General features: G+C 41.5%; 1 protein-coding gene across 2 annotated transcripts in view; it reads right to left on the bottom strand.

Annotated features, from left to right (window-relative positions):
• mxd4 (MAX dimerization protein 4) overlaps positions 1 to 10465 on the bottom strand; it is a 36624-nt gene that overhangs the window by 8026 nt on the left and 18133 nt on the right. Inside the window, exons 4-6 of one of the 2 annotated variants that reach the window (XR_004897010.1) lie at positions 9079 to 9193; positions 7156 to 7318; positions 5053 to 5652 (exon numbers count right to left, since the gene is read on the bottom strand). Coding sequence is in view for 1 of the 2 variants with exons in the window: in XM_031276739.2 (XP_031132599.1) it covers positions 5489 to 5652; positions 7156 to 7318; positions 9079 to 9193 (442 nt within the window). In the remaining variant the exon portion in view is untranslated. Of the gene's footprint in view, positions 1 to 1102; positions 5653 to 7155; positions 7319 to 9078; positions 9194 to 10465 lie in introns of those variants that run through there. The other variant, XM_031276739.2, reaches the window with a different exon arrangement.

Genomic DNA, 10465 nt, shown 5'->3' with positions numbered 1-10465 from the left:
TTGGTGCAAAAGCAACATTTATTCCTCGCCACATGGATAATTGCCCTCAGCTGCAAAACTTTATGGGCGTGTTTTGCGCTGTAATATCATTAGCGCCATATCCTTTGTGAATTGGCCCGAGTGTTTGTTACTAGTGTCAGCATATAATGCATTCTGTAACGCTGCGCACAATAATGGGACATTTGTTACAAATGCTACGGGTTAGACATTGCCAGAAAGGCCTGAAGTGAAACTTTGGTAATCGCAAGAAGTGAAGTAACTTGTTTGAAACAAATCAGATTGAGCAAAGTTTTCACATCTCCGTGCTCAAAATGACTTACTTTAAAATTACTGTAATGTGAATACTCTTATAACTGTGTGACTGCGTAACTGAGGTGCGTTGTTAAGACGGAGTCATTTCAACCTGCCTGTTGATATGAAGCTTAAGTAGCGATGAAGATGATACACTATTGTACAGATTTCAGTGATTGCATTCCCTTTTACAGTAGATGGAGTTGTCTGGATTTTTGCTGCTCTAAGACTTGAATTATATTTCATAAATAATATTATACAATATATATTCATGTAATGTATTTTGAAGGATTATTTAGCATAAAGCATTTGTGATATAGGGTATATGTAGGTTTATTTTAGCCAGGTAGTAAGATATGTAAAAACAGCATTGATTGGGCTTTTAATTGAAGAATTAAAATTTTTTTTTGTCACTCATTCAAAAACATTTTCAACCATCTTTGCAAGTTAAAGTCCAGTGTTTGTTGTCTTGTGTTTTCTCATTGTCAAACTAAGCTTTAATAAAATGTGATAAGTTATTTAATTAATTCTGCCTTCTTGTTGATTTCATCAGTTTAACTTTTCTCTGCTGTAACGGAGACAAAAGATGAACTCTGACCTTTAAAAACTAGTTAATATTCCAGACTACAGATCACAGTTTCACAGCTCCACAAACCAAACAGGAAGCCCTTTAGCATCTGAACATGTTTATCTGCATATTCCTGCTGCTTTGTTCAGTTGAAGTTGTCACAGTGCACAATAAGCAGTGTGTAGTTCCATACTGTGTATCATAAATCATTCAATAGGCAATGATGAGGCTGCGGCAACTTTCTGTATAAAACATTTTTTAATTATATTACAATGAGAGAATACACAATACCTTCAAGTGTTTGCTAAAATGTAGCCAGCACCAGATACGTCTGTGTACACACACTCACACATACAAAACAAAACAAAAAAGGAACTTATATAACATCTTCTGAATGCATATTACACATTCGCTAAAAACGAACATATTCACAGGTCTCTGGCACAGAACTCTCCCTACACTGCACAGTACAGTGCTAAGCACAGCCACTCGCCACCATCCTCCTCTCAACTATAAATCAGCCAGTTCACCCTCCTCTACAGCCTCCAGGTTCTTGTTGTTAAAAAAAAAAACATGAACCACAATTCTTTTGTGCGATACCCATTTGACTCTGGAGCGTCACCCGGTACATAAAGATGCAAAATAAGGAGCAAAGACATAAAGGCTGGGGTTCTGGAAAGCGGGATGCTGACCTAAAGCCTACAAGTAGTTAAAGCTATTTGTCTGGAATCACATAAAGGAGCTCTTACAGTACTAATCATTCAGCATAGATGGTTAAAAAGTGACTATTTATTTGGCAGGAATAATATTTCACTGAAGTTGTGTAGATTTTATAGAAGCACCCTTACTCAGCAGGCTCCGGCTATAGGATCTGTGTGCGCAGACTTCTCTGCCTTCACGCTGCTCTCTGTGCAGACTGCCCTTGGTCTGTGCTTCACCCTGATTTCATCCCACCACCCACCCTCTCTTTTTTCTTTTTTCGCTGTCTCTGCCTGCTGACTTCCCTAAATATCACACTGTGCTTTTGAGCTCTTAGAAAACCCAACACGCTGAAGTAAATCTCTGTGCAACGGCAACATGAAAGCAAATATCAAACCTTGTCTGTGCTTGCTCTGATGACTCTTAAATTACGCTTTGATCTTCATAGGAGTTCAGTGACACTTCTTGACATAAATGTTTGCCTTTTTGCAATGAAGAGAGAAGCTGTAACATCTCCTGTTGCCTCTCCAACGGTTTACAAATAAGAGCAATTGTGACTAATTTAACAGTCTTCTAGTTCTACAATCTCTGCTTTTTTTTTTGTTTTAAGAAAATAACTTTTCCCAAGGCACATCATTAAAAGAATTTCCATAAGCACTAACCATCCAGCATTCAAAACTAAATGTTAACACGTCCAGTCAGCTGCTCAAAGCCACTTATTCTCAGTGTGTGCTATGTACATTTTCCAATGATGACACTGAATAATTATAATCTCACATCTGGCCCTTGTCCTATTCACCCTGTCACTTTTCTGCTGGGAGGTTCTGTGCAAGAGAATGAATTTATGCCATTAATATGGTTTGTTCATTTGACCAACAAACTGAAAAAGGACATTTCTGATACAGTCATGTACACATCCTTTGACAATAATGTAAACTCTTGATTTTTTGCCCTCCTGCAGTGTATGGAGAGAGTGCAGATAGGAGGTCATCAAACAAAATATAGAGTTGGTCACCAAAAAAAAAAAAAAAATGCACCACAGAGTCAAAAGCAAAACCATTTGATTTTCTTAAAAACCCTGCCCGCCCACCCTCCCTCAGAAAGCACATGATGGTAATATTGCTGTGTCTCAAGAGGTCCCCATGATCAATGGGTAACACTATGTTTGGGACGGACCACTGGGAGCACGGAGGCCTTTAAGCTGCCATCAATTGGATTATTCTTTTATCGCTCCTCTCCCAGTGACTCCCATTGAACAAACACATAGTCAACTTCTAGTCAACATACATTAATAGTAACATGACAAAAAGAAAAGATAAACACGCTTCAAGCCCAGAAGTTTTGAGCCCTGTTGGTGACCATTCAGGGCGACTGGAAGCTGCCATGGGAGTTTACCAGTGTGAGATTTTATTTTTTTTTAAATTTTTCTGTGACAGAGGCAGCACTGGCAGAGCGGGCGTCAGGAGGGTGGGGAGTGCCTGGACCGGGTGTACAACAACAGCGGCTGCTCAGTAGAGACAAAAGGGGCTTTTTTATAATGTATGTTTTAATGAGGTCTTCTCTTCAAGTGCCCCTTGCTCATGTGTTTTGGCATGGTAAGGGTTGAAATCAAAGCTTTCAGCCCCGCCAGGGAGGATGAGATTAGGAGGAGAGGAGGGGAGTGTGACCTGAGTAGGGACCGAGGACGAGGAGGTGGGGGGAGGAGGAGGGAGGTCGAACGCTCACCAAGGCACAGAATGACAGCAGGAGAGTCACCCAAGGGAGAGGGGCCAGTGTATCAGCTCCCCTGCCCCCCACTCTTACTTCAACAAGCCTGACCTCATGTCTGTCTGTCTCTCATATATATATTTATATATATTTATATATAGATAGATAGATATACTCACTCTTTTTTGTCTTTTCATTACAAGAGAACATTTAGGAAAATATAATACAAAATGTAATACAAGAAATATAGACTACACTGGCGAATATCACTTTCAGCGACAAGTAGCTTCTTTTGTATACAGTTTTTTTGTGTTCTTTTAAGTCTTTTGTATTTTTTTGGTCAGACCTGCCATGGTGAACTGGCCCCTTTATTTCTTTTATTTTTTTTTATTTTTTTTGAGGTGTTGGGATGCCAACCTCTAAAGACTGCCAGAGTCTGAAGCCTAATGATTATTAAATGGTCAGAGAGCGATAGAAGCGCCTCCTCCGTCAATAGTGACTATTGTGCAAACATTACAGACAAGTTAAAGAAGAAATGTCATCTACGGAAATAAGTAACAGATAGCAGACAGCAAAGAATATTGGCCTCTGGGCCAGAAATTAAAAGTTCAACTGAATGTGATTAGTTTGCTAAAATGAACGCCTCTACAGAGAACAAATCATTAGAGCTGGCCCTTTTTTTTTTTCTTTTAATGTTTTTTCTTCCACATTAACAGCTTTGACTTGTTAATCAGAACAACAACAAAAACCATCCAGACACACATGAACACTGCTTGAAAAAGTAACAAAGCTGTAGAGAAATGCGAATTCGGGGTAAATGGCATTGTAAGCAAAGAGAAGGATCCATTAGTGAAAAAGGAAGATCCACTCTCTGTCAGCACCCACTGGCCATCTACAGGGTAAAAAAAAAAAAGGAAAGGAAGTCTCCCGTGACACCTCATAGTCCACCAGAATCATTTAAACACTCAGAAGCACCCGCCTCTTGTATTTATTGCTACATCAATTCGCTACTGAGAAGGATTTGAATCAATTTTTAAGGAATAGAGTTTTTAGTTATGAGGCAACTCCTTTTTTTAATTGACATAGTAGTCCATCCACACCGTAGGGTGGTATAGTGTAGTGGTCAGTAGTGTGGAGTAGTGGTTAGGCAACCCAACCAGAGGGAGACATGAGGGTTTGGACAGTAACTGTACATCTATATACATTTGTTCTTCTTTGCTACAGCTCTGTAACTTTTTCAGTTTGTCTTTGACCAAACAAAATTGGCCACATTTGGTAATGAAGATGTGACTTTGTGTGCAGAAGTAGCCACTGATAAAGACCTGTTTTAGGCTAAGCAGTTGCAGGAGCACCTCTCTGCACATTTGACACAAACCTAAATAGTGGAAGCATTAAATGAATAGTTTGACATTTTGGGGAACAAAGCTTATTCGACACCATCATGTCTGGTTGCTAAATATCAAGCTACAGCCAGCAGTCGGTTAGCTTAGCTTAGCTTAGCTTAGCATAAAGACTGGGAAATAAATATGTTTCCCAAAATGTCAAACTATTCCTTTAATCTCTGTCCTTATTTTCAGCAGTCAAGCGTTTTTGAGGAACGTGCAGGACATCTGCAATAGCTACTCCTGTAAATCTTATTGCGTAAAGGGAAGATACTGTATGATGTAAATAACTTTCAATGTTGCAAATATTGCATAAGTGCTTTACCTTTTACACCACAAACTTGGTGCAAAGCCTTTTCTGTGTATTATTGCCTCATGGAGATGACATGAAGCTTGTATACATACACACACAGACACACACACACACACACTTTACAGAATCCCGATTAACAAGTCAAAGCTATCTATCACGCCACAGAAGTCCCCATTAAAACCACAAACTGCTCTGCTCTCTATGAGCCTGCGGCAACACTAGGCAGGGGGTTGTGAGGGCAGTGGGAGGGCAGGGCATGTGAGGAGGGGCAGGTTCAGGCAGGATACAGTAGGGTGAGGTAGGGTCAGTGGTCAGGGGGTTCAGGAAGGCTTGAGTGGCATTTCAGCCCCATGTGCTTCCTGGAGAGCTGGGGCCAGGAAAGGAGGTTCAGGGTGTATCGCCATTGTGGGCCGGTCTGATGTAGGTAGCGGGCGGCATTGGCGATTGCAAATGGTCAGGGAAGGTGTCGGCAAGTGGAGGAAAGCATCGGCCAGGAAGCTGGTTGGGAGATTGAAGAGCGTGCGGTGTCTAACAGTGGTGCGGCTGCAGTCTGTGGGAATGTGTGGCTGTGTAGCTGGTGTCACTGGAGCTGCTCTGGAGGCTGTAGTGGTCCTCCTCCTCCTCGCCGTCGCTGATGCTGCCCACGCTGTCCGCCTCGCCAGGAGTGAACTCCATCCCCTCAATGTCCACCTCTGCACGCAAAAAGGAAAAAAAACACACGTTTTTTCGGCACTGTTCAAAACAGAAGAAGTGAGGGAAAAGTGTTTATTTCCACCTAACTGTGGGCATATTTATGAAGGAGCCTGCAGCGCCTGTGAATTAAACCCAGATTTAGGCAGCCATTAACTCTGGGCAAAGAGGCAGATCGTTGTGCTCCCACAGCTAATCCCCATCCATTTATAAACAACTGCATGTGTGTTTACCTCATCCAGGATTAATAAAGATACTGAACCAGTCCAAACTAATGCATTTCAGGGGAGTCTGTGACCCTGGTGAGCAGCAGATTGTGCCTTTAAACTCGGTGTTATGCTCGAAAAGAACCAGATCATACGACAAGTAGTCCAACCGCATCGAAAGGCACAAATATTTATAGCTGTTCTGAATGACGGGGTAAAAGGCCTGCCATCACAGAGCGGGGTGAGACACAATGAATGGTTTAAATATGGGGATAACGGTGCATATTTTCAACAGTCTCTCATAGAAGGCGTTCATAGTGTTGCCAACTTCCTCACCTCTGCACACCTGGCCAGTCGCAGAAATGGGTGAGCACAGACCCGAAAGGTGTGGGGGGAGGGGGTTTGAGATGCCATCTTACTATCCAACAAGCACTTCTAATGAAGGGACAGCTAGCGCCTTAAGTCTCAAGAGATTGGCTGCGGTTTCAGGATCATGGCATTCAAACAGAACCTGAAAAATGCCTCTGACCTCAGAGGACAGCAGATTACCGTTCGCATTTTTGTCATTTCGACAGATAAAACGTGACAAAGCGGTTGAGCTGCTACAACCTTCACCAGTACATTACACAAAATCTTATCTACCACCATCAGTAGCTAGACCCCAGGGGCATCACCTGCAAACAAGAGCGGGGCTAATCATCGAGTGGCAGTACACTTGCATCCCCATGTAGCTCAGAGTTTATCAGTGGACAGCGAGAGGAATGCAAACAGCTGACTGGGTTTACACGTAGATGAAAACACTAATAGCGTTGTGTGTGTTGTGAGCAAAATTTACAAACTGAATATAGCTTCAGGGTATGCACAGTTTTTTTTAATATATATATTTATATATGTATGTGTGTGTGTGTGTGTGTGTGTGTGTGTGTTTGTCAACCTCAGTCTGAGCCATACCAAGGTCCTTATTGATTTGCATCAAATGTGATGATCTTCATTGGATTTTTCATTAATGTCATAGTTACATAAAGCTGTGACCACAATGCCCAGGACTGTCCACACGATACAGAAAAGGAAGTCCTGAGAGACGTAAGATTCTCTAGAATTAATCTACATGTACATTTCCAGTTAAAGGATTTCACAATATGACACACACACACGTCTATATCCGCTTGAGAAAGTTACGTGCGAATGAGCTCGTCGTCACTGATGAGAGAATTCAAATTCAAAATACAAATATTCCAGATTTGGGATAAAATAAGGTTCCATAGTGGACTGCTGGTTGGCTTTTGAAAACCAGCGTACCTTGCTCAGAGTCAGTGGAGATGGTGGAGCCCATGCTGTCGGTGCGGATGCGCTCAACAGATCCGGACACAGAAAGCTGCTCCAGGCGGCGTTTGAGGTAGCGGTGCTCTCTCTGCAGCTGCTCCTTCGTGTTTAAAGCCTTCCTGTCCTGCTCCTCCAGCTTCTGCAGAGACACATTAACGGCAAGAATCAATGACAATGTTCGCTGGACACAAACCTCTCCATCTTTACTTTCTCTCTTTTTACCGTATGCATTTTCTTTTCTTTTTTTGGTATCGTACCATTCGGTTTTCCAGACATTTTTTTCTTTCCCTTGTCATACGTTTTCCTTGCAATAGGAAAACGTATTATGAAGGAACACAAAAGTTGTTCAGAAAAAAAAGAATCTGACTGAGACCTTTCTGTGGCTATGTAGAAAAGGCACACAATACCCCATTTAAATGAATATTTCCAGCATTTGACATTCATATTCAAAAGAAAGAGCACTCATTGCTGCACACCACATACCATGTATATTCGTAAATAAAACAAAGTAAAACATGTTTTACACACACAATTACTAACAACATAAAAGCTACCAATAAAATAGGTTTTCTTCCAATTGTGATCACCATGTTATTTTTAGATTTATTAATGATGTTGAATACAGCGTATCTTTACAAGAATTTGAATTCATGCCATACCGAGGCTGTTACTGATGTTATCACAATTAAAATGTGAACACCAGCGTTTTCTTTCATCTCCTGCCAATCAGACCTCTGCCAAACTTCAAAAAGAGATTATTAAACAACAACGTTAAGGACGCAGCCGAATGACTGTGAGGTCTGTAGGTTAGAAAGTCAGAATGAACATAAACTAAAAGTTTGATTCAACCTGGGCTTCGATTTTGCACTTGTTTGCATGTGAAAGTTTTCGGTGGTTAATCAAAGCCAAGGCGAACACATGTGGCCCCTTGTGATACGATTGACGAGAATTAGCGCAGATCGTCTGAGAAGAGAAGACATGCATGACAAACAGGAAATGAAGGGTTAAAACTTGCTGTGCCTGGATTTTCCACCAACCACAGTGTTGCTGCTTGTAAACAACAAGCTCAGTATAGCGTGTCCTAAACTGTACTTGAATGAACAGTTCATCCTCTGCATGGCAATAATCTAATAATATTATGCAAGCACTGAAGTGTTATTAAGGCCTTCTCTGTCACTGCCCCTGCTGCATACTTTTTCTGTAAAGTATCTTACATGTCTCTGTGTGTGATCTGCAACAGTTAATGAACCATGGAGGGGGAGTTTACAAACCCAACGCTAAAACAAACCCAACATCCAATTATCTCCTTTACTTCACATATCTAAAGATCAGCCACCAAATGTCCTGTATATCCTACTTTGTTGACTCATTTGTTTTCCTTTCAGACTTGGGAGCAGTTTTCTTCTGACAGACCCTGAACCGCTCCGATTGAAAGATTAGAACACAAAATAGCACTTAAAGAAGGCAAGAGAGAAAAACCAAACAGCTCAAAGACAAGGAAGGACTAGAGCATGAGTTTGGTGCTCATCAAGAAGAGGACAAACTGGACTTTTCGAGAAAAGTTTCATCCAGTTTTCCTCTGCACCGGAGCTGCAAGTAACAATTATTTGACTCTTTTAAATATTTTTTGATTAATCGATTGTATGTTTAGTTAATGTAAATGTCTGAAAATAGTAGAACATGCCATTGGTAATTCCCTAACCCACAGTGACGTCTTCAAATTGCTGTATTTGTCCGACCAACAGTTCAGAAACCAAAGATTTTCATTTTACAATGAATTTTGTTTTTCTTTTACTGAAATCGAAAACAAAGGCTAACTTGTCAAACAGATGCAAAAAAAAAACCCAATATGACATGTCCCGAGTGTTTTATTTCTTCATGTGGCTGTTTTTTTAATACCTTGATGTGCATCTTGGCCCTTTTCAGCAAACTCAGTGTGGTGTGTCTCGTGCTGTCTGGACCCAAAGGCACCAGCTTCTTCAACTGCTCCAAGTACAGCCGTAGTTTGGCACGTCTGCAAACACACAAGCACAGGGTGAGTCAGCAGACATCCACCAGCAGAAAAGTGAGCAGGCACCTACACAAAGACTGACAAGGGCTTGTCCACGCGTCCCTGAAGGGCAGAAACAAATACTGTTCCTCCTATACTGCGACTGTCATGTTCGTCTCTTGTGCTGGGAAACGTACTAAAGCAATATGACATAATCAGGGTTGTTGATGCTCTGCTTTGGTTTCAGTTGTGTCTTTGGGATTGACCGTGGGACGTTTCATGTTCAAAGGGTTGAGGGGGGTGCTGCCGAGTCTCGCTGGTTACACACATGTTCAAAGCTTGCAGAGGCTCCAGCAAACCCCTTTCAAATCCCTGAGAGGAGTCACATCCTCCCAGCATGAGAAAGGAAATGTCACAGACTGATATAGTTACAAAATAATTTATCATATCATACGGCCAGAGTAAGTACCTCGACAATTACATCTTTCCTCATCAACAAGAGCTGTTTTCACAGTACACCCACGGGACACACATTCAAGGAGCCTTAGTTCCGAGACTTTTGTTTTTAGAAAAAGTGTACTATATTTATCGACCCCTGTAGGGTTTGGCCTGCCTGTGTGACTACATTTCGTTGCTTTAGTATGGTGGTGTATTCACACAAAAGTACTTGCATTGCACAAACCGACGACTCGCTATTTCTAATGTATATGCAGAAGATAACATAATGTGCGCTGTCTAGTGGTGCGTTACCATTGTCCATCTCAGCTGTCTTATTTAGTTTTTTCCAATCCCTGTATTTGATTGATCTACCAAATGGAAACCCTGCTATACCCAAAAGCTGAATCTGAGTCTTTAAACCCACAGTCACTGGGTGCAAAAAACATTATTGACCAAAATGACGGCCATGAGAAGTTTCTCATCTGTTCTGGTCATTCTGTCGGTTGAACTCAAGACAAACTGTGGCCCTGGAAAACCTTGCATCCCTGCCAAAGCCCTACAGGCCAACAACCCTGGATCCACAAGTAACAGCTCCCTGGATGCAGCATTTGGACGTTTAATTCAGTGAAAGAGTCAGCAAGGCAGAGTTAATCTCTGTGTGGACACTGACTGACTTTCTACAGATATTGTATATTATTTCAAATGACTGCTCTTATTCACAACATTTTTTATCAGCAGATTACCTCCCCTGTCTGTCCTTGGTTCATTCAAATTTGTTCATAAAGGCCTTTCAATCCTCCATTAGTCAAGCTAGTCCATGAACCGTTTCTTTGTTCTGAGCTAGCCTTCCCCCTTTTC

This window comes from Sander lucioperca, chromosome 4, assembly GCF_008315115.2.
Source record: "Sander lucioperca isolate FBNREF2018 chromosome 4, SLUC_FBN_1.2, whole genome shotgun sequence".
Taxonomy (NCBI): domain Eukaryota; kingdom Metazoa; phylum Chordata; class Actinopteri; order Perciformes; family Percidae; genus Sander; species Sander lucioperca.
The sequence above is the reverse complement of the archived record's forward strand: the minus strand, read 5'-3'. Positions and strand labels throughout refer to the sequence as shown.